General features: G+C 39.7%; 1 protein-coding gene across 1 annotated transcript; it reads right to left on the bottom strand.

The window, feature by feature from the left end:
• Window positions 1-1,179: 1,179 nt before the first annotated feature.
• On the bottom strand, window positions 1,180-23,128 carry CFAP221 (cilia and flagella associated protein 221). Its single transcript, XM_077784926.2, has 26 exons — window positions 23,041-23,128; window positions 22,107-22,244; window positions 20,425-20,606; window positions 19,909-20,009; window positions 18,880-18,966; window positions 18,679-18,774; window positions 17,709-17,809; window positions 15,508-15,611; window positions 14,431-14,590; window positions 13,886-14,003; window positions 13,688-13,799; window positions 13,370-13,478; window positions 12,557-12,644; window positions 11,380-11,469; window positions 10,417-10,512; window positions 9,122-9,212; window positions 7,433-7,560; window positions 6,936-7,016; window positions 6,414-6,521; window positions 6,155-6,310; window positions 4,555-4,713; window positions 4,071-4,165; window positions 3,462-3,551; window positions 3,141-3,260; window positions 2,224-2,253; window positions 1,180-1,640 (listed from the first exon to the last, which is right to left on the bottom strand). Exons 3-26 carry the CDS (start codon window positions 20,558-20,560, stop codon window positions 1,517-1,519), a joined length of 2,580 nt encoding a protein of 859 aa, XP_077641052.1. The 5' UTR covers window positions 20,561-20,606; window positions 22,107-22,244; window positions 23,041-23,128; the 3' UTR covers window positions 1,180-1,516.
• Between the last annotated feature and the right edge of the window lie 1,805 nt (window positions 23,129-24,933).

Raw genomic sequence — 24,933 nt, 5'->3', positions numbered from 1 at the left:
AGAAAGGAGGATGACTTCTACAGAAAGGGAGTTCATTTGTTTGAAGACTTCTGTCTACCGAAGCATGATTAATTTCCACTGCAATGACCAGGAAACTGTTCTGAAGAAGGGAGGCAGGGTGACACTGCTGTAAGAAAAAGAGACTGACTTTGTTAAATCACTATTGTTTCTGGACACTTATTCCATCTTTACTAGATTAGATATTTAGCTGATAGATAACAGTTCCAAAGAATTATCTATGTTTGATTTACTTAAGCAGTGAATTATGAACTGTGAATGCTTTGACTGTAAACTCTGATAATGTTTTTGTTATGGTCATGTTAAAAGACATACTCAACAATTAGGTCATCTCTTAAAAGATCAACTACTTCCCTGAGGACTCCTAGAAGAAAAAAAGCAATGTGTACAAGTTCAGGCAGTTGTTTGTAGTTAGAGAAATCTGCAGCTATCCAGACCTGCATTCTGAACAATCCCTTGTCAATTAGACAGTTAGCAGAAACTTAACGGTTTTTTATTGCTTTGAAGTGAGCAGAGGTAGTTTGTAGCTAGTATAATAGAGGCAATTCTACAGCTTTTTCACCCTGCTTTCCCATTTTTTATCTCCGTGAGGTTATTACAGCTTGTCTACGCTAATCACTCTCTGAAATAAACTTATTTTCTTAGGAGCTTTAAATACGCCTGGAAAGAAGTATGGCTTCTAGGAATGTAGTGTGTATTGTTGCAATTTCCATGCCTTTTAGTACAGAAGATTTGTGCTTTTCAGCACAAACAGCCTGGACCACTCTGCAAAATGAGCAATCATTTCACTATGGATAAAAACAATTTTGTCTGAAGTCCAGCTTGCTGACAAGAAAGTAGGAGACATCTCAGCTGCAAGATGATATGCTGAGAAATCTCCTTTCCTAGGAAATACACCCAGAGCATTACAGGTTTCTCATGAGGCTCTGCCATGCATTCACTCAACCCATGCATGCTTTTGCCAAGACCTGTGCACTGAATTAAATCCCTGAACAGCTAATGAGACTTGTTTGGACATTGTCTTTGCAGACAATAATGCTATTCAAGGCTTCCTTTTCCTTAAAAATATCAAATGTATGGTTTACTGTCATGTCTGAGATTTAGCAACTTACCTGCAAAAAATTCAAGGACATGTCATAAATAAAAAAAAAAATCAGAAGATTTTGGTCATGAGGTCTTTCCACATTTTATTTGAAAACTGTGACCTGTAAACTAATTACCAAACCATTTACATGGTAGTACTGAGGTTTTCTGGTCCTTCACACCACAACAAAATAAACAAGTTTAAAGCTGAAGTTTCTCACTGGAGTAATTTTTGTGTTTGGGGTAGTGAGCACAGTGAGAGTCCTTGACAGAGGTGGCATCACTGGTGGTTCTCTTCTCTTTGCATATGAGGTTGCTGACCTCACTGAACAAAAGTAAATGTAGCTGGGACAGGGAAGACCTCATACATTAACAGGATAAGGAGGGGCAGGCCACAAACTTTGTAAAATTACTCTTATCCCAGAATAAGGGTTTTATTAAGTGCTTTCAGCTTCAATGTCTCCAGATGTTTTCGAATTTTCTCTCCGATCTCACTGTTCTGGAGTTGAAAATGTCCATCTGGACCATTCTGCGGGTCTCTGCAAGAAATTTAAAGCAGCATTTGTATTTATAATAATCCAGGAAACTACTTAGGAATGTCTTCAAAATCCAAAGGAAGAGGCACTTGTGATTTCTTTTCTCATAATGAATACAGGGTATTCCATCACTGATGCCAAACTGAATAGATAGTGAAACTGTGAAAAGAACATTTAACTCTTGGCTTGGCCAATTAGGAAAGTTGGCCATCTGACAAGTAAATACAAACTGAGTATTACATTTTATCCATGTAAATTGTGATTGCCAGAACAAGGGTAGCCACAATGAAAACCTGATTTGCCTTAAGGACAAAAATGCTGAAACTGCTGTAGAGGAGCAGTATGTTCTCTGTCACCTACACCCTCCACACTTAATAATAACAAAACCTTTCAGTGACAACATAAAGGATTGGGACTTCATTATTTGCTAAGAAATTTTTGCTTCCTTCTTTACAAACCCAAAATAATAAGGAAGATTTCAACAAGTAAATATCAATACCCAGAGTTGTCTAATACTGAAAATAATTTTCTTTTTTTTTTTAACATCTAAGATTTAAGAAAGAAAGAAGGTTATAAAATTACTCACCGAGGAAAAGCACCATGCAGCACTGCTTCACTGTGAAGGAAAAAGGTCTCTCTTTAGTTACTCAAGCTGTCCCAAATCCCCATGTTCTGACAACCAGTGTCATAAAATGTAAAAACCAGCACTGAGTGCAACACATTTACATTTTTACAGAAAATTATTTTCAATCAATGTTTTGTCAGAGACCTCATAATATGGAGCACTGTTTTAAAGTTTAATGACTGACAGCTGAATGGGACTTCAAAGCAAATAAAATTATTCCTCTTTAAAAGTAAAGCAGACATTCAAATCTCTTGATAGCTCTGAAAGTTTGAGGTTATCTTGAACATCCTGGAATCTAAGCCACATCATGACCACTTTAAAGAGGGGACAACTGTTGGACAGAAATTAATTCACTTGCTCCAAGGTTAGAGTTCAGCACTTTCACCTGTGTTGCTCTGCAGTCACTTGTCACTCACACTACCTGCTGTGATGTGGGTTGGGGGAGTGAAAAAGAAAATAAGAAATAAAAAGAAAAGACTGAGAAAAAAGCACCATGCCAGGGAGAAATTCTAAGGACCCTTTTCTCTGCCAGCATTAATAAATATCTAACCAAAAGGGTCAATGAAAAGCAAAAGTCACTGGTCCAAGAATGTTGAACATCTTTGAGAAATCAAGCAAACTGCCTCAAGTGTTAGATCATACTGATATAACCATAATAATAATATAAACCAATGCATCATATTCACACCTGCTTTCTGAAGTAAAATCCAGAGACTAAATTTGCAGTGCAAATTTACTCAAAGTACTAGGTCTGCATCCCACTTGTGATGGAGCCCCTAGAACATCTTAGTACAGCTTGTTATGCAATTCTGAAAGGGGTGCTTGACTTTAGATTTCATTCTCCTCTTCTAATTTCAAAATATACCTAGACAACCTACCTTTCTATTTTTGCTGATTCTTCTTCATCTTCTTTTGAGAGTGCCCCCCCAATCTGTGGAAATTCAGCTTTCACCATCTCTGGAGTAAGAATCATGTTGAACTCAGCTTCATGTGCCTCACTAAAAATTAGTAAGATGATGAACAATTTGCCTTTGTCCTTTTGAAAGTATTTTTTAGCAAACAAAAACAGAAGTATGTTTTATGGAAAAGAGACTTCATGCTTTTGCCTTTGAGGATCTCTTGGGACAGCATTTGACAAATCCATAAAGTGGTTTAGACATAGTCAATAACAGCATATACAGAATAGAGGAGAAACTTACTGGTCAATTATATTCTCTTTGTCTCTCTCGGGTAAGTCATTCAGCACTGGTGGTACATCTCTTGGAAGCATATCTAAACTGTAAGGATCCCTGTGATGGAAATGGTATTAGTTTAATGCATTATTACAAATGGTATTTTCATATTTTGAAGCTTCACAGCAGTTGCAGTTACAATGAAGATGATATACTGATAAGTATTTGTGGAAAATCTGGCTACACTAAAAATGCTGTGATATAAGGGAATGTGAACCTGAGAGATGTTGGCTACCACTGGGTGCAAGTGTCCATAAGTTAAAAGGTTTTACAGACAGACAGAGTTTGTACCCCCTGGGGTCTTCTAGGATTGAGTCAACAACCTTTCAGGAAAGATGTTATTGAAAGCCCAGACTGGAATTCTCCTTCCAGGCATTTCTTTTAATGATATTGCTCTTAATCCACCCTTCTAGGAGCTCAGTAGGAGTTTTTTCTGTTGGTTTTGGATTTCTGAGCAGCAATTAATTACACTTGTAGGCTCACTTTCATTTGTGGGACTAGTGACTGATCAATTTAGTTACAGGCAGCAGAAACTAGTGCAGGACAGAGGATTTGTATTTTCAAATCCTTTCTTACCTAAGTGCTGTATTTGTCAATGTGGGAATGTTAGACAAAGTGGAATACTCCAGTGGTGAGAATTTTCTCCATTCCATTACTCCACAAATCACTTCCTGAAATGACAAGTGATACACAATCAGACCTCTAATATATAATGCTATAGGGAGGGAGGCTTGGAGGACAGAACATCTTGGCTGAGAATTGAATTTGGGGAGCTGAATATTTCAAAGATCCTTCCATCACTGTAAAGGCCGCGAAAATACAACATTAAACACATGGAAAGAGCAAAGAAACATGAAGGCATAAATAAGAGACATGGATAAAGCCTAAGTAGAATTAGTTATTCTGACACATGTACTGACTATTTAGGTGCATGCATAATTTATATTTGAAATTATTTTCTATCTAGAATGACTCCACCTTCTATTTTGATTCCTTAGAGGAAGTTCTCAAGAAGAGCATACCCAAGAGGTACTCATACAATAAACCCAAAAGGCCATACCTTGTGATCCAGAAATTTCTTTTGTGTGACTGGAATACTGGATCCTTTGGGACATTGCTTGGTAACAGTATATTTTGGATGAGGACAAAGATGATATTCAATATTTGATTCACAATAGGCCAAAGGAGGTAAAAATGGAACTAATCCTGGAATGGGGTTCTAAAAATAATGAAGAAACTATTTTAATGAATTGTTTAACAAATCTAATTAAAGAAAATTCAGTTCTTACAAATAATGTAGTCTCCCCAGATTCACAGCTTTGTCTTACTGTGACTGCTCTGTTTGGTATGATCCTTCACTTTCTGTATCTTCCCCTCATCCTACAACATTGTCTGATTTATTCATGCTCCCTACTTGTCTAAAAGACAGCAATTTAGCTGTTGTCTCCAAGTCTGGAAGAAAAAAACTATTGCCTAATTACTCTTGAAATCCATTGCTGATTCTCTGAATAGTTCAGAATCCAAGAAGGGAAAATGGACTTGCTACAGTGGAAGCCACAACACACATGGCTTCACATTTTGCCATCCATTTCCCTGCATTAGCATCTGCTTCTGGATAAAGCCCAGTGCTGGGTAGTGGGGGATCAAGCTGTGCCTGGCTCTCACACTGCTATGACAGAGGGATGAAAGAAATGCACAGAGGATCTCATCAGCATGTCCACTGGAGTCCTGGCTGCATGTGAAGAGGACAAGTCTACATCATAGATGTTATGCCAAGGTCACCAGACCAGCACAGTGGGCAGGGCTGGGAGCCAGAGCCCCCCACAGCAGGCACAGTGCCATGCTGGGTGGGACATCTGCCTGTGCCCCTGCACAACCCTGCACTGAGTCCTACAGCTGTCTCTGCCTGCTCAGAGGCACCTCAGGACCTCCAGGCTGTGCTGCACTGTGGGAAACACCTCCTGCAGCTGGTGCCACTTAGCACAATCTACATGACAACAGTACCAGAAAACCCTCCCATAAAAGTGGCAGTGATTTTTTTGAATCCCTGTGCCTAACAACTTGGAAATGTGGTTTGGGATTCTGTGAGGACTCTTAGAAACTGTAAGGCAGCAGGATGCAATGTGAGCAGAGTTTGACTTCACTTTTCTGTCTACCCAAGGATTAGGCAGATCTGTGGTCACTCAGCTGAACAGTAGGTAAAGACTGCACCTATCCAACCTACCTGGGCAAGAATGTGAGGTTACAGACGGACTGAGATGCCAGGATCATGGCCTTTCCTCTAACATCCAAATGGGAAACAAATGAAGAAGGGAGGAGTTCCATGATGTTCTCAGAAATCCCATGATCATTGATCATTTATGGAGTGTCAGACTGGAAGAGTCTCCAGTTCTCTGCTTTCACTGCAATTTTTCTTATCATCCCTCCCCTAAACTGATCAAAACCCACTCTAAACTGAAATGGTGCCCTTCTCAGGTGGGATGAACTCTGTGACTCTTATCTATCAGAGCTTGAACCATGAAGGATTACTCTCACTCTGGATAGTTTTAAAATCAATCTGATTTAAAAAACTGCCCACAAAGTCCACATCAGGCTTCTGGTGAAACAAGCACACTTCTGCTCCTTTCTTAGGTTCTTTATGGAAGCCAACTCCTACTTACAAAAATGCGAAGTGGGTTGATCTCTGTTGGGTGGACTAAAGCCTGGGGAGGAACCAGGTTTAATAGGCTGATATCCCCTTCTGCTGCTGCTTTGTCAAAATCTTTCCTCTGAGAGACCTGTCCCTCAGGAGAAGGAACTACTTGAATCAATTCATCCTTGAAAAACACAGACATCAAAGATTCTCAGAGCGTAGTAAAAGGTTGAGGCAAAGTCAATCAAATAATTGTGGAAATGTAGGGTTGGGCGTGACTTTGGTACCTGGGCTCCCTGCCTCAGTGGTCGGGAAAGTTTTACAGGTTTGTAACTTGTAGCTGCATAGTGTGTACAAAATGGTTGATACTTCATAATGTTGCAATGCTGAGGAACCTAAGTGCAAAGAAAAAAGATGTGCTGAAGGAAATGACAATAATCACATTCAGTTAACTCATAGATGGAGTGGAATATTTGGCTTTATCATGGACACATCACATCTCCATGGTAAAAGACATTTGGAGCACTCTCCCAGAACATGGTACCCATGAACATGAGAACCCATATTTCACCAGGACTTTGATCACTGAGATACAATAATTTCAGCTGAGGTGATTCATCTCTGTGGAGAGAGGGGAATACTGCTGGCTGTAAGCTGGTTACTTATGGAAACTAGTGAGCTTTGATTTTAATAAAAGCATGCTAATCATACAGCCGTATTAAGGCAACATTTTTACTGGGCTGTGCAGAGACCAATGAATCATTTAACTGCACAGGTAAGAGAAACATGAGGGAGCTGTACCGACTCACCTTTAAGTCGTAAAAAGGAAAAATGTGTTCAACTTTCACATCTACAGATTCAATAGGAACTAGGCCAAGAGCATCAGGAGCCTGAAACAGAACATAATATGGTGGGCATTTTGTTTTGTATTGGCAGTAATCCATAAGCACAGCTAATTGAAAATGTATGGAAATAATTATGCAAATATTTATTTTATACAGTTTGATATTGCTGTTGTTCTTTCTTGGATCCCAGTATTTCAGTTATTTTTTTTTCTTTACTTCTGAAAAATGGATGTTAACTAACTCTAAGCATTAATGTATTGTTCACAATTTTAGGATACAATTAAAAGAATGAAAGATTTTTTTTTACTGTTTTCAGCAGAACCCTTAGTAAATCTAAAGGCTTGAATTAATTTGCTAGAACACTGGAACACCAGTCACACTGTGAAATTTCAATAAAAGGACTGTCAGCCCTGGGGCCAATGTCCTCGACAAAATTCTAACATTTGAGTTACTGTACCTACCAAATAACTGTGTAGTTCATGGGAACTGTAAAAGGGGAATTCAAAAGGCAATATACGATCTTCAGATATTCTGGAAGAAAACTCTTTATGTTCTTCACTCTTCTCTGCTCTGCTGAAACTCCTGCTTTCTGTCATGAGTGGAAACCAAATATTAAGATTTTATAATATATCTTAATACACTGTTTCAGACATAGAATCAAGCCACAAAATGTATTTAACATTTTCCTAAACCAGGATGTCTAGTAATTTTAATATAAAAAGTAAATTAATACTTCCTAAATACTTTAAATGTCACATCAATAAGATATGAGCACAATACCTTGAATAGCAGACAGATTTAATTTTCCCTTTCCTAAAAAGACATCACAGCCCACTCCTTCCATCATTGTTCATAGAAAAGCTGAGACAAGTCAGAGGCCTCTCTGACACTAAATGTCATTACACCTTCTATTTGCAGCATTCCTGCATCTCCTGCATCAAGTGCCTGTCTGCAGAAGAAGGAAAAGGCCTAATACGGAGCACTGTGTCACAGGAGTTGTCAATTTGTGTGTGTCTACAAGGGAGTGGGAAATAAGAGACTTAAATTCTTCTCTGTCTCCTATTTACCCAAATGTGACTCCCATCCAAAATCAGTTTTCTTCTATGATTTAAAATAACAAGCGACTTTTCCAGACTGGCACTTTCACTTCAGCGTAAAAAAAAACAACCCAATTGATTAAAAACTTCTATGAGAAAACAATGAGGACAAAAACTCAACTCAGTACTGGCTACCTAGCAATGTGTCTCATGATTCCTACTGTCTCATTTCACTGAGTTCAGACATTTTGCCTTCATCACATTCAAGTGTCTTTTTCTCTTCCATCCCCCCCTGCAGTAAGCTCCTCTCATCCTGTGACTCTCACTTCTTGGGCTCCACCTGATCTGTTCATCTCCCTGTCTCTTACACAGTCCCATCTATCCTTTCATTGCTCCTCAGGCCTACACACAGAACCACAGAATGGTTTGGCTTAGAAGGGACCTTTAAAGATCACCCAGTCCAACCCTTCTGCCGGGGGCAGGGACATTTATCAGTCCCATCAGGTTGCCCAAAGCCCTACCCAACCTGGCCTTGAACAGTTCCAGTGATGGAATATCCACAGCTTCTGCCTTGTTATTAAGTAGATAAACTGCAAGATTCCTAAGAATAGTTAATTACATTTCTTAAACATAGTAAATAATGTGTATGGGAAATAGATGTATCTTGACTACAGCCATTTCCACCTTTTAGTAGGGCCTGTTGCCATAGGCCAAGAAGTAATGGTTTTGAATTAAAATCAGGCAGTTTCAGACTAGATGTAAGGAAGAAATTTTTTTGCAACAAGGATGGTAAAACATTGGAAGAAGCTGCCCAAAGAGGTGGTAGATGTCCCATCCCTGAAAACATTTAAGGTCAGGCTGGACAGAGTTCTGAGCAACCTGTTCTCATTGAAGATGCCCCTACTTATTGCAGGGAGGTTGGACTGGATGGCCTTTAAAGACCATCCAATCCAAATCACTCTATGCCTCTACCTTGTCACACTTTATTTCTTACTGGAAGACTTCTTTTTAAGGACTCTGTCTTTATGTTTATATGTTATGCATCTGACACACTGCAGCACTGAATTATCATAGCCCATGGCCAAAATATCAACTTGTTCTTCTAATCCTTACCAGACACAGACCCTTCCTCCAGACCTCTGGCCTCCCTGGGCAGTCCACGGAACAGAAGCAATAAACGATTTAGACGAATCTGAACCAAAATCTGAGAGAATGATTTTTAAGTCAAACACCCTAAGATTTACAGGCATAGAAATACTGTATATGTTGCACTTGTACTTATTCCCCAGAGCTCACTCAGATATCTCTATTTGAGAATTTTTAATATAGCTTTCTGTTCAGAGAAAATGGGAAGGAAAGATGTAGAATGGATCATGACATTACACAATAAATACAGTTAAAATTTTAAATTTAGTCTTACAGGTAAAACTTTTTTTTTTTTTTTTTTTTTTTTTTTTTTTTTTTTTCTGGGTCCTAATCCTTCAGCTGTGTTTACTGGCATATACAGTCAGTTAATCAGGGCCATATAAATATTTGTAGCTCTGAGAATGAGGAGAGTTATCAGCAACCTGCACTGTGTTTTTGCCCATTCCCTACAGGCTGAAGATGAAGAATCCTAGGTTTTAATACCAGATGGGACCATTTGATCACCTCTTTATTTGTACAATACAGAAAAGAGCCTTTAATTTCAAGACCTCAGTATTATGAATAGATTGAAGAATATCCAAACAGGACACTAGAAGAGCAGGACATTTCTATCTTGCTTGCTACATTAAGATTTACTGAGGAAAGAATAGTGGTGATGCAAGATAATATTAAAACCAAACAAAGTAAATTATTTTACTGATTGGTCTTTTGTTTCTGGTGCCTATACCTCCTTTATTTGAATTTATACCTGTTGTTTCCATGTTCCCATCATGCACCATTGCAAAGCTCCTCCATCATCAGTAACCTTGGAGGAGTTAGAGGGAGGTGTTCTCTCCCTCTACTTTCCTTCTCCAGATTAAGTGTCTCCTTACAGAGTAAGTGCTCTAAGTCCTGAACATCTGAACATCCTGGCTCTACATGGAACTCACTCCAGCTTATTAAAGTCTTTCTTGTACTGGGGGCCCAGAACTGGGTGCAGTATTCTATATGCATTTTTAAATCTTTTTTGTACAGAAGTTGTTTTTTACTTAAAATAAATCAAAATTTGTCTGCATTTGTTCAGTATCAATTGCAATATCAAAGATGAATTTAATACAAAACTTACTCCAGATCCTTATTTCCTGGTGAGATAGGGGCATATTTATCAAACTACCAAATCCCTAGCTAGCTATGATCAGTCCTTACGTGCTGGTTGCATGTTCTTTTGTGCTGTTTCCCTGGTGTCACGCCCTCACACTGCATTCTGGTTGTGCATACTTTACCTTGTATGCTGCTTGTTGAAATTTCCTGAGCATCCTCTTTCTGCTGTCCCAAGGGTCATTATGGAGCAAGTCAAATGTGGGATGAACACTTGGTTGCTGCATGGTGTATTTTTTAAAAGTAAACACAAAAGAAAAAGGACAACCCTTTTTTACAACTAGATAAGGTAGAAATTTTCTCCATCCCAAGCCATTCTTTGGCCTGAATCCATATGTTATTTCTAAATACTGAAACTGGTCCAGCGAAAATATTTGAAGCACTGGCATTTAGCCAGAAGCCTTCACTGCAGGGCTTAATGGGAGGTAATCACCAAGTATTTGCAGATGTAGCACGGGGAATGCAGAGATAAAGTAGTGTGGTCTGCATCCACACAAATGACCGACACAGACTAGAACTTCAGTGCATTCCATGGGCATTTGGACAGCAGAGAGAATGGACGGGGGCTCTAATAAATACACACTTTATCTGGCACAGACATGAAGCTGAAATAACTGTAAGAACTCAAATCAAGCACACTGCAAAACCAGTATCCTTTCTCCAATAATGGCACATACCCAAACAAGAGAGACAGACACCAAAGAGAAGGACAAAAAAATCTAAGTACCAGAAAGGTTCCTGTCAATATGACCTGCATGTAAAGGTTGGAAATCTTGTGATATGCTTAACCTTACAATGAGGCATGAAAAGCTTCTCCTGAGAGATCTTTCAGAAACAAGCAATATAAATCTCAGGTTAGGCCTGGAGATTTCCACTTGTCTCTTATAGTAGATCAGAATATTAGATGAGCTGTGCATGTAGCATGGTGCTTCCCCTACCTAAAAGTAAAATGCGAAATAAGGCACTGACACAGAAATGGGAATATCAGGAGGAAAAGTATTCACTGTCAAATATCTATGGCTATTTGTTAGCTTAGGAGGGGATAATTTAGCATGCATATAGCACGCTATAAAAATATATGAACAAACCTGGTCAACATGCCGGGTAACACGTCTGAAGGAAACTTCTACTTCACTCCTCTGAAACTCCTGTTCTATGATCGGATCTCCTCTTTGGAGCTAATTTAAAGAAAAATCACCCAGTGAATTATTTCCTCCATTACCATTAGGGAAACCCATAATGTAACAATCTGGCAGTGTTTAACAAAACACAGACTTCATTCCCTTTTAGGGTATGATTATTGCAACCCTTAAGGAAGTCAAACAAAGTAAAAAAATGTCTTTTCAGGACTGAGTTTCAATCAAATCTCTGTCCTAATGAAAAATGGTTTGCTTTGCATAGCCAAATCAGCAGGTTAGGAAATAGGTGCTTCTAAACAAAGTTAACCTACATCTAATTCAGTGATACATCAATCTCACAATTTAGAGCCTTTTTCACCCATTTTCTTCTTTGTATTAAATATAATATTTTATATTGCCTAATTCAGTATATAAATCAAGCCTTTACCCTATGTATAAATAGTCTCACTCCCTCAAACAACTGGAAGTCAGTAGGATATCAGAAGCTATTTGAATACCCAGGAGGCAGGATAAGAGGGACAGGCTCCACCTGCCTCTGAGGGTTGTGCCACACTGGGAAAAATATTTCCTGCCACCAAGTATTACTTATTGCTGTTGTACCCTCTGTGGAAGAGGACCCACAGGCTGCAGTGACTGGAAGAGACCAAAGAGAGAGGATGAAAATGCAGAATTGCAACCTGATGAATTATCTCCCCAAGGCTCTGTGTGGGAGTACTGACTGGATCTATCTCTTTGAATGTGAGCCATTCAGGATAGCAGCTCTTCAGAGACATACAAACAGAATGTTGGATGTGGCCTTGGTGCTGACAGGATTATGCTGGAATGTGGCATTTTGATGAAATTGGGTGGCTGGGTGCAAATGTACTCACTTGGGCAAATATCGTTACATTTCTGATGACACCTTACCCTTCTCTCTGTCCACCTTCAAGATAAGAACACTCTGAAACAGTGATGCACAGGCACAACAAAGATATGACTGCAGTAGCAAGCACAACTAGCACAGGTTTGCACTGATTAATGAAGAAAAACTGAACATGTAGAGAGCTTGATACAGTTCACAGTGCAATACATAATCTGAAAGTATAAGTTTGATTTTAAATTTACAGAAAAAACATCAAAGGCTAACCTTGTATTGTTCTTCTTCCCTTTGTCGGCTTTCAATAATCTCTTTTTTAAACTCCACAGAGATTGGATCACTTCCCTTATGAACTTGCCTGCATTTACAGTGGAGACAAGAAAAATGCTTTACTTAACTCACAGCTTGCTTTATTCAAAGGCTAACAGACTTACTCCCCTCTTCCTGAGGTGTCCATGACATTCAGCGTATAAGATGATCTGTGGGTTTCAAATTAAACCATCATATGTTTAAGGATCCAACTGTGTTCTGCTTTGCACCAGTTGATGTACAATACAATAATGAAATCATTAAGGTTGGAAAAATCCTCTAAAATCTGAGTCCAGTCATTAACCTAACACTGCCTAACACTTCACTAAATTATGTCCACATCTATCAGCACAACATCTACATGTTTTTTGAACACTTTCAAGTCTAATTCTGCTCTTACTCCACTATTAATTTTAGCCTCAATTTATTGACAGCCATGACAAAATCTTCCTTTGCCCTTAAGGGCACAAGATCAGATGCTTGAGAATAAGGTTAGGTGAACCATGTTTTCAGCAGGTTTCTTTTTGAACGGAACAATAAGGCAGTCAAAGTCCTCATTGGGTACTACTATGGATTACTATTGAGTCTGCTCTTAGCAGGAGAGAATATAATTAAATAAAACAGCAATAATTTAGGCTTAAACCAAACATACTGGGATGCAAAATGGCAGCATTCTGCACTAGTGGACATTGCATACATCATTCATAGAAGCCTTGGTTAAACAAGTCCCAGTCTTGTTAACATGGTTAATTAACATGGTTAACTCATACTTACCACTTTAGATGATTTGCTTCCTCTTCCTGAACATTTTGTTTGACTTTTAGTTGAAATAGAGCATCCTTCATCTGTCTTGAATTTTTTCCTTCTTTTCCTTGGGACAGGGCTGCAGGAATATCAGAAAACCATATCACACCTCAGTGTATATTGGATTTTGAATTGGGAAAAACATCCATTAAGATAACTGTACCCATTAATACATAAAGCTAAGGTGAGAGTTCACACAGAAACAACAGTCAGCAATTCTGAAGCCAAGCTCCTCATCAGAGCTACAAATAATGCTAAGACCAAGTTTATGCTGCTTAATTACTTTACCTTCTTTTACGTCCTTTAACTTCAATTTGCCTGGTTCCTGAATCAAAACAGTAGCTACAGCATACGGATTTGACAAGTCTGTGGGGAATCTGAGATTCTGGTATTCAATTTCCTATGAGATATAAATTAATAGGAAGAAACAGAAACATGGAAGATTTCCAGCCCAGAAAAGTACTTGTAATTATTATCTTTTCACACCTTTAGTTTTTGAATAGGCTTCGACTGTAGTTGGCTGAATCGGTCTCTTCTCCACAACACGGGCTTTCCAGACACAGCCTTTTTCTCTGGATGATGTTGTTCATCAAAATATTCTTTTCTAGATGTCAGAAGGACACATATTCCTTTCATAAGCATTCTCTAAATGACATGTAAGTCTAATTTTTTCACAAAAAAATTAAGTACAGTCCAAAAGGCTCAAAACCCTCTGCATCTTGCAAGGCCTCAACAATAAGAATAATGAGTGGGAATGATAGAAGCTGAGGATGCTCACATTTCTTTCAGGATATGAAACTTCTCATTATATTTATTTTGTTTGTTTTATTTCATGTAGATTAAGGTTGTTATAATCAAACAGTGTAAAAAAGCAGGTACATGTATCAACAGTAGAATTACTTCAGTGCATTGTAACTCTCCAAAGAAAACAGTACTTAAGAAGATCATAGCAAAATGGTATGAAATCCTGTTACATGACTATCTTTTAGAACTGGGCAAAAACACTCAAAGACCAAGTCAGCCACACATACATCAGAGCCAGATGTGGTATTGATGTTCCTGTGAATACACACACATAGGGTTTTGAGTGAAACTCTGAAATCCGTAACTGCATTGCCATTTGTGCTGTTCCATACTCAAGTGGGGAATACTTTACAGTTACTTTGACTTTTCCATTGGCTGGAATGATTCCTGTGATGAGAGGAGAAAAACAATAACAGTCCATATAACATGAGCCCACTTAAGTGTACTAGAACTCATTCTGGGCTACTTTTTTTTTAAACAACTTAATTCTTTGAGTGGATGGCAGCAGGTGTGGAAAATCTTCCCAGTCTCAAAGCATCTTTCAAAAACTATGTCTTGCTGCCATATAATAGAAGATATTTTGCAAGAGCAGAGAGATTTGAGAGTAGGGCTATAATATTTCATACTGCTGTGAAAATGACTGCCTGTTTATATGTAGAAATTCTGCACTTGCATCTGCTAGTCTTAAGTCTTTGACACTTTCTGCTTTCATGGGCAAAGCATTTATAAACATATTCCTCTGTGCTTTTCCAAGCTAGAGGACTCATCTAGATTTGATGCATTACCTGTCTCTGCTTGACCTTATTTCCTTACTACCTATTCCATTATTTTCTCAAACATTTTAATCACCATTCACACACCTAAACATTCACAGCCTTTCCCAACCTAAGTGATTCTATGATACTATGATTACTCTGAGTACAATGGCTTTGAGTAGGAGCTGAAACTTTTTAGAGCTCTTTAGATAGCCTTCAGCCATAGTTTCAGACTACCAAAATTTCTGACCTAAGTTTTACTTATGGAAAAAAGGAATTACATTTTTTCAGAGATATTCTTCTGGGAAAAATAAAGGCCGCACGGACCATTTGAACATCCTGTATTTTGTCAAAGCTGGCATTGCCTAGAGAAACTTACAGCCAAGATGGCTATTTGCCATGAGGCTGAAAATGACTGGCAGCATTTACCTGCAGAAACTTTGCCTGAGGCAAAGGTTTTTTTCTGTACAGCACTGAATACACCATCACAAGTAACTACACTTAATAAACACAGATTTAACATTTAGAATTTTAAAGAAGTCAGTGTACCACATGTCGGCCGGACACTGAAGGCTCTGTGAGGCTGAATAATATCAATGTGGAATTCAAAATCTATGGGACAGCTGCACTGTAATGGGATAACATACTCCTTACTGAAAAGAAAAAAAGGAAAAATTATGTTAATCAAGGTACAATTGTTCATCAATTACAAGCTCGGAAATTGTATTATACACACCACACACTAAATTACCTGCATTCAGAAGGGTGGATTACTTATTAATGTGAAAATCATAATTTCTCACTGTTCCAAAATAGCAAAATATTTCAGATCTTTCATCCCCCCAGGAAATAAGAGCTAAATCTTGATTCGAATGCTGGCATTACTTTCTCCTACCCATACAGAATTTGATTATACAAAAATTTTAAAAATTACTTTTTGGAAGTTATTTATGCCAATGCTCAAATTCTTACAGACTGTAATATCTAGCAAGTACAAACAATGCAAACTGGAGCAACAATAAGTACAGAACCAGAAATCAGCCTTATCTCATGGCCCTCCTCGTGAAAGATGATGAGAAAAGAGAATGTTGAAAACTCCAACACATCAGAATGACTAAACTTTAACCACTGTAGAAATAATGGTGCTGGAGCCTAATTTTCAGAATAGCCCTTTATGTCTCATGCAGGTTGTATGAGGAGTATTAGCACACATCTTTCAACCTGTCTTGCCTTTGCATGCAAGTGTTTTCACAGACCAAACTGAAACACAAAAGCATTGGTGCACTACCATTCATCACCCTGCAAATCAAGATCCATTTAAGCAGGCTTATTTCTGTTTTTTGTCAATTCTCTGACTGAAATCCTACCCTGCTGATTAGAAAAGAATGCATGTTACACACAGTGTTCCTCTGGAAAGCACATTTCAAAATGCCCAAAGAAATAAGCCATAATAGCCAAGTTTTTTTTTCTCTACCTCACTATGGCATGCTCACAAAGAAGATGCAATGGTAGACTGGGCAGACAGTTGATTTTAGGGGATAGTGCAGCTTGAACAGCAACCAAAGTGCCTTAAAAACAAGCCAAATATGCCACCTGATGGTGGTTGCCTGATGGAACTTCTATACCTAAGGAGAATGGTGAGTGGTAGAATATCAGTTTTGTCCTAAATTCATGGAAGTAAAAGGCAGTTTTTCTATTGAGTTCACAGGCTATGAATTGAGCCCAAATTCTTTCATGTTCTGTAAAGTACCAGCTATATCAGAAAGCATTCACTTTTAGAAACTTTTTAATAGTTTACTGCTGAAAAATACTGGTAAAAATTAAGGTTTGAAACCACAAGTTTTGTCTTCAGGAATGCTTCCAAATTTCCTCAGGAGTATCTTTGAACATCCCTGCTGTGTTAAAAAAAAATCTCATTATTTAAAATTATAGTTTGTTTTCTTTCTAATATCTTCTCTGTATTCTGAGATGAAAATTCTGTATACTCCAGCACTAAAATAGAGCAAATAACAGAATCACATCATACCTAGAGACCCCAGAATATCAAGAGTTATGTTCAGTCCTGTGAAAAACTCACAGTATTATGATTCACTGAAGTTTAACAGACTAAAGGGCATTAGAAAAAAAACAAACAAAAAGACACAAACATTATTCTGCAATGCTGGGCTCATTTCTACTACAGAATTTTTCGTGTTTCTCATGTGTGCCTTCCCTATTCATATTTCTGTGCTTCAGTAAAATTCATTAGTTACTTTCAACTCATAGGCTAAGACAAAACCCTCTGCTAAGACCTTCATTTCCTAGAATTCACTCAAATTTTTACACTAACACAAATTACCATAATTACAATTAATATAGCAAATATACTACACAACTAGGCCCTAATAAACAGAATCTGCCTTCTCCTTTTCTCCTTCCCAGTTCCTATTAACAACTATTACCAATTAGTTCATGAGAACAGTCAGTGCTGCATCCATGCAATAGACAAAGTAAGATGAAGTCTAGCTCATTAAATACTTTTAAATACAAGAAGCAAAAATAACCAGCCCCATCTTCATATATGTTTAGCTTGCACAGCATTTACTTTACGGTGAATGTGCACCTGAAACAGTTCATATACAGAATTATTTTGCAGTCCAGATGGTACCTGAGCTTTCAAGACATTATGTTGTATGAATAGAGGAAAATGGGATTTTTCAGGGTTTGGACATGTCTTGCAAAATGTAGACAAATGTCTGTCCTTAACTTACCTCTGACCAATTGATACATCAGACAGATTTATAAATGATGGAAAATCTACAACATTCATAGCAGGGTAAGCATGCATGGAAACAACTAAGGTGTCATCTCCCTGCAAACAAACAAACAAACAAGTGCAAATATTTATATCTTACAATTAGTAAATCATAGAATTGTATCATGTTAATGGTTGGAAGGAACCTTAAGGATCATCCAGTCCCAACCCCCCTGCCATTGGCAGGGACACCTCGCACTAGACTGGGCTGACCAAGGCCTTATCCAAGCTGGCTTTGAACTCTGCCAGGCTTGGGGCATCCACAACCCTCCTGGGCAACTGTTCCAGTGTCTCACCACCCTCACAGTAAAGAATTTCTCCCTAATAGCTAACCCTGTCTTTAAAGTTGTACCTATTACTCCTTGTTCCATCACTACAGTTCCTGATAAAAAGTCTCTCTCCAGCTTCCTTGTAGTCCCTTCCAGATACTGGAAGGCTGCTATGAGGTCTCCATTCAACCTTCTCTTCCCCAGGCTGAACAGCCCCAACTTTCTCAGCCTGTTATGGAAATAAAATGTTTCTCTAGGAGTTGGCCAGTAAGTGGGTATAAAACATCTTCAAGATTATCACTGTTTTGGCCCTCAGAACATTAATATTCTACCTGCTTTCAGTATCCTTCTGTCTTTCCATATTTTATGCAACTTTCTAGAGCTCTTCCAAGCTGCTCAGCTAAGTCATTACATCAATGTGGCACAAAGACTAATCTACTGGCAAAGAATAGCAGAATAAGTCATATAATCTTGCCTACTGCTCTGGGATGTTTACAGAGAAAAAATTTTAATGGTTTAAGTTAAATACTCCAATCAAGACTCACTGGGAATAAATCTATGTTTCTCTAGAAGATTAATTATACCTTTATCATTATAATAATACTCTAATACTTGTTTCATTCCATTACAACTCTATGTTTTCCAATGAATCCTCACCTCACAGTGAATTTGGATGCAGTCATAGTAATACCTCCATTCATCAGGGCAAAAATCAACAGAAACCACAAGGCACAAACCAGGGACAAGCCGGTGCTAGAAAACGACCCAAAACAAGATAGAAGCCATGTAAAATCTGCTCATATGGCACAAAACCTGTGCTGCATGCAAAGAGCCGTATGAAGACTTTCTGACACTTACTGTTTTGTTGTATTTGATCTGAAAATATATCGTTTGGGGTGGTATTATGTGAAGGTTTACTGTGTTGGTAGAAATATTTATCAGCTTCTGTAGAACAAAAAAAGAAAAATCACAAAACACTTTACAATTTAAGAGGTCAGTTAAAAATGCCAACTATACTTTTTGTAAAACCTTCCATAGCAATAAGTAATAATTTTTACTTTAGCAGAAATAATTCTAAATATGCTCTGAATTTAAAATAAAATTATGCAAAACTTACATCTTGCATATTTATTCTTTGGAAAAAAAGTCACAATTTTTAACCAAGGATAAGATGCTACTATTGAATACAATTCTGATGCTGTTTTGCTTATGTGCAAAAGGAACAAATATTTTATTTGGGGATCACTTTTAGGGACATCTGAAGCAACAGGAATTACATAATACTTCATGGTTCTGTTTTGGTGTATAACCAACAAACTTTTGGATAGTTACAGCTCACCCTGCAAAGCCTCCTACATTTGTCTACTTTCATTACATTCAGAGAATCTAGTCCAACATAACTCTGTCTCAACACACTTAAAACATGAACAACAAAGACACACAAAGGGAAAGCAGAGAGTAGAAAAGGAAATACCCAAACCATTCACAAGGAAAGCCAATCAAGCCTATGCATAGAATTTCCTTTCTCAGAATAAATTGTTCTTGGCAAAAGACCAGAGGTGCTTTCAAAACTTTCCCACCAGTGACCATGTTTGCAGACACACTGACAGTCCAAGGACATTTTGAAAGCAAGTCCTTTGTGGGGTTAAAGTCCAAATCCTTCATTCATGATGTGCAAGTCACACACCACTAACACTAACAGAGACATGGGAAAGAGGGTGATGCTCACAGCCGGGTACTCATCTCTTTTGTTACCACGTGAGCACTGAATTTAAGTGCTGCTTTTTAGAGCACTCCACAGGGCAAAGGCCTCATGACCACAAGAAGTCAATTCAGATTCTGCTGTCTTTTTATTAACCCCAAGGGGACCCCTGCTCCAGAACTTACCAGCATCTGTTGATGATGTTTTCCAACTTCATACCCTCCATAGTGTAAGACAGCAGGCTCAGCTTGTATAACTCTGCTCCTCTGACATTCTGAATAAATCTCTACAGATCACAAAACAGGGGGAAAAAAGAGACCAGAAACACACAGGAGTAGTACATACATTGAAGCAATCTAGTTATACTGATTTATTATCAAGGAAAAATTAAAAATATATTATTTCTCCTTTTAAGCAGGCATGAATTTATAAATGGAAAGTTATGGCACCACCCACTACCCCAGCAGATCCATGATCCTGCCACCAGTTCATCTCTTGGCATCATGGCTTCAACAAGCCACCCAAAACTTTAGGATCAGCTAGGATCATCACAGCCACTATTTCTTTCCTGACTACCCCTCCCATGATTTGGGCCCTCAGGAAGCTGCAAGTAACAGGATGGGAGTTGCAAAGAAAATAACAGCCAAGTGTGTCCTAGAATTGCCACAAGGTTGGGAAACAGTCAGAGAGCAGAAACTTACTTGTTTCCAGCAGGTGATTGGGGACAGCATGTCTTTTTGTAGGTTCCTCCACGAGGCTGCTCAGGACACTGGGTACTTTCTTCAAGGACCCCCGAGTGACCTTGATGTCTGGGGAGGCTGACTGAACCAGGTCCATGTTAGGACAGAAACAGGTTCTCAATGGCACTAAAATTCCTCAGTGCCTGTGGTCAAATGAAAAGAACATAATGATCAAAATACCTTTTTTCACACTGGTACTATCTGCTCTCTAAAACTGCCTAAAAACATTTAGGAGAGGGAGCTACTTTTTTTCCCTGCTGAAGTAGATTACTCTGTGTGTGCTAAGTACAAGAAGAGAAGGATTACAGAAAACCTTGCTCCCACTGCAAGGCCTAGCACTTTGGGCATCTGTCCTAAGTCTTGCTGGGAACTTTGCCTTTCAGGTTTGTGTATAACATCTCTGTATTCCTTCACGTCCCCCAGCAGAGAGGAAGAGAGCAGGTTCTGTTAAATCCACTATCTGAGCTGATTTCTGCAGACATGTTCTTTCAATCTCTCCTGGGTGTTTGAGTTGTTAACTTGCAGATTAATTTTTACTTTTTAGATATTAATATGAGGGATAAGAAATCTGGCATTTGAATATTTAGTTTGGATAGCATCATCTGGGTCATTTGTTCAGAGAAGATAACTGTAAACACAGAAAGCCACGGGCATTACAGATCCTGTGTTAAGTATGCAGAGTTATCAGAACATAAACTTCTCTAATGACAAGTGCAAATTTTACATAATAAAGACACCAGGCATGATCCATCCACCAGAAATTATCTTCATAAATAGAGCACACAGAGTCCTTGGCTCTTGGATGAACTGAAGAACTGCATGGAGACAAAGACACAATACTTCTGGAACAAATACTGAATTCAAAAGCCATGCTGGGATTATCAGCCCTCAAGAAGGCAGCACTCAACAGTTTCAAAATTGAATCATTACCCTACCTCCTCCATTACATTTTATGGTCTCATCTCTGGTATTTGTCTGATTTTCCAGTCTGCTTTAGATCTTTCAGGCACAACTTGAGAGGTGCTTCAAGCTCATAAAGTGCTGTTTTGATCTATGGTTTTGTACAGTATTAAATAATAAATAAGCAAGAAGCTTAAAATAATGTTGCACTAGGACCCTGGACTTCATAATATTTTCCACTCAATAATACTGAGCACAAATTTTCCACTCACAACAGAAAACCTGTAAGAGGAGCTGCATTATGGTGCACAATAGTAAATTTCTTCTGATGTAGCAAGACCAAACTCAGACTACAAAAAAAAATTCTAAACATAAGGATAAGGCTTACATTTTTTCCACTTGTGTTCTTTAATTTATACCACTGCCACCCTACTTCTCCTGGTCAGCATTCTGCATCAGGAATGCAAGGTTGGAAAAGGTGTAGGCATAAGTCTCCTCAAAGGATTCCTGATATAACCTTTTCAATAATTTACAGTGATGATGCCAACATGGCTCACCAACTTCAATAATACACTTCATGTTGCTCAGAGGACTAATACAAGACAAATCCTTATGGTCCTCGAATGTCGTAATAACTGATGTTCTTAAATTTCCCACGACAGCTGTGCCTTTCGAGACTTTGTGTGTGTGTATGAAGCCGCCAAGAGAGTTGTGAAACCCTGGGAGCCCGCGACAAAACTCACCCGAACGCCCTCAGACCAGGTTACCGCCCTTCCCCTTGTCAGCGCGGGGACCTTCTAATCCCTTCTGGCGTCTCGGAGCTGCTCGCACACCTCACCACACCGAAGGACGCGGTGCAAAGCCATTACAGCTGCGAGAGGCTGAAAAGGCATCGCTGTGAACACAGCCCGTGCCTGCCGCTGCCACAGCCCCAGCGAGCCCGGCACGGCCCGGCGGATCCCGTCCGCCCTCCCGAGCCCGGCACAGCCCGGCGGATCCTGTCAGCCCTCCCCGAGCCCGGCACAGCCCGGCGGATCCCGTCAGCCCTCCTGAGCCCGGCACAGCCCGGCGGATCCCGTCAGCCCTCCCCGAGCCCGGCACAGCCCGGCGGATCCTGTCAGCCCTCCCGAGCCCGGCACAGCCCGGCGGATCCTGTCAGCCCTCCCCGAGCCCGGCACAGCCCGGCGGATCCCGTCAGCCCTCCCCGAGCCCGGCACAGCCCGGCGGATCCCGTCCGCCCTCCCCGAGCCCGGCACAGCCCGGCGGATCCCGCCCGCCCTCCCGAGCCCGGCACAGCCCGGTGGATCCCGTCCGCCCTCCCGAGCCCGGCACAGCCCGGTGGATCCTGTCCGCCCTCCTGAGCCCGGCACAGCCCGGCGGATCCTGTCCGCCCTCCTGAGCCCGGCACAGCCCGGCGGATCCTGCCCGCCCTCCCGAGCCCGGCACAGCCCGGCGGATCCTGTCCGCCCTCCTGAGCCCGGCACAGCCCGGTTGCCCCCTCAGCCCTCCTGAGCCCGGCACAGCCCGGTTGCCCCTCCCGGAGCCCGGCACAGCCCGGTTGCCCCCTCAGCCCTCCTGAGCCCGGCACAGCCCGGTTGCCCCTCCCGAGCCCGGCACAGCCCGGCTGTCCCCTCAGCCCTCCCCGAGCCCCGCGGCCCGGCCCGGCCCGGCCCTCACGGCGGCCCCGGGCGGTCGCTCGGCAACGGGGCAGCGGCGCTGGGCAGCACCACCCGGGCTGGGCTGGGCGGGATCCCCACAGCGGCCCTCCAGCTCCTCTGACGCGAAAGTACAAAAAAAAAAAAAAAAAAAAAAAAAAAAAAAAAAAAAAAAAGATAATAAAAAAAACAGCTTTTTTAAAATTTTCTTTTTTGTTTTCTTTCCTCCCCAATAAGCGTCGTTTTCAGGATTCCCAGTGCGGCCGCAGACAGAGCAGAAGCACTTCTTTCCCTTTAAAAACTCTCATCTATTAACACCTGAATTGTTCTTACTTAAAACAGATTTTGAAAGGTTTATTGCAATATTTTTTTTTTTAAACCCTCTATTTCCCTCCCTTCTCCTTTCCCTTCCCCACTTTTATGTCTTGCTTCCAGCATTACAGATCCATCCCTTGGAAAGTACTCCTGGAAAAATTTCTTCACTGTATTTTTCATATCACTAATTCATATCATTAATTTTCATAAATTATGAGGGTTTTTAACCTAAATGGGTACAGAGGAGAAGGGAAAGCAAAGAAAGCAAAGTTTTCTTTCTGTTTTCCTTCCCCCTTCAGACAGGTGATCTGGATTAAGAATAAAATAATTTACTTTCAGTTTTTCTAACGCAAGGTTAAAATGTGTCCAAATGTAGTGCAACATTAATTTTGGATAAAAACATAATCAAGAAAAGCTTCAGATCATGAAATTCAGATCCCATAACATAATTCCCGTACTTAGATGTAATTGCTTAGTGTTAGAAAAAACTATTCCTATACCCTTGACATGATGTCTTAAATATAGGCTTAATATAGAAAGCCAGAATTATTTCTACAAGGATTTTTTTCCTTACATATTCTAAGAATAAAATTGTTCACCTTCAGTTTTTCTAACATAAAAGTAAAACTAGAGCATATTTCTCCTCACAATTCACATGTACATCAGTCTGTTTGGACAGTGATAGCTGAGTGCAAACTAATCCTTGTCTGCTTCCACATCAGACGGGCTAAACATGGTGCACTTCTGGAGAAGCACTCTGTAAAGTTTCCTGGGAAGAAGCAAATGAGTGGAAAAGGTAGGTGAAAAGAGTGGGTTATCATCCAACAAACCTTCAGATTTCCTTGGGAAGGCTGATATAAATAAAGAATATTAACCAGGGTTTAAATAGGTGATTCTTGCCTCAGTTTTGTCTCTGTATTCCAAATGTCAGATGACAAATGTGTGGCTTGATTGTCAAGCTGTAGTAAAGTCATTGTAAACAATTTAATTATTTAGCAAAGGGAGAAAATTTAGTTGTTTCAAGCACTAATGGAATTTTAACGTATTAATAAATAAAGATTTACAATTGAAGTTGGTTAGTGTTTGATAAGTAAACAATCCTACAATCAGAATAGTACAAAGCCATTTCTTTTATTTACTCCTAAAGTTAAAGTGAAAAGTCTTTTGAAATGGTGTGAACAAATTCAGATGTTTCTTTCCTGGTTTAGATATCAGACTTGAAAGAAATTCCAGCTGTGACAAATTTACAAGGGGTATACAGAGTAGGTATAAAAGCAAGTGCACACAGCTATTGCTTAATTAAACAAACATCTCATCTGAGGCTCTGTGAATTCTTGGTAATAATTCTTTGTAGTCTGCTGCTGCTGCTGTTCGGTTTCCCAACTCTCCCTGTCTGTCCCACTGGGCTGACACCTGCTGTGAGTCAAGCAATAGTTTGCACAGGTGAGAATCTCCCAGGTTTTATTTTGCATCCATCTTCTTTCAAACACTCAGCCTGCACATGAATAAAATGGGAGGATCATGAAATATTAATTCACAGTGTTGGTGTTTAAATCCAATACTGACTCTCCAGAGTCCTGGGCCTATTTTGGAAAAAGCG

The sequence above is a fragment of the Lonchura striata genome, chromosome 7 (assembly GCF_050655825.1).
Source record: "Lonchura striata isolate lonStrDom1 chromosome 7, ASM5065582v1, whole genome shotgun sequence".
NCBI classification, from domain to species: Eukaryota; Metazoa; Chordata; class Aves; order Passeriformes; family Estrildidae; genus Lonchura; species Lonchura striata.
The sequence above is the reverse complement of the archived record's forward strand: the minus strand, read 5'-3'. Positions and strand labels throughout refer to the sequence as shown.

What these genes read in the sequence shown, in the direction of transcription:
- CFAP221 (XM_077784926.2), bottom strand. Translation starts at nt 20,560, where the DNA reads ATGGACCTGGTTCAGTCAGCCTCCCCAGACATCAAGGTCACTCGGGGG. An exon ending in ATGAACTACACAGTTATTTG is followed by an intron (nt 7,017 to 7,432) that starts GTAGGTACAGTA and finishes GTTCTGTTTCAG; the next exon opens with GCTCCTGATGCTCTTGGCCT. An exon ending in AAAGAGAATATAATTGACCA is followed by an intron (nt 3,261 to 3,461) that starts GTAAGTTTCTCC and finishes ACTAATTTTTAG; the next exon opens with TGAGGCACATGAAGCTGAGT.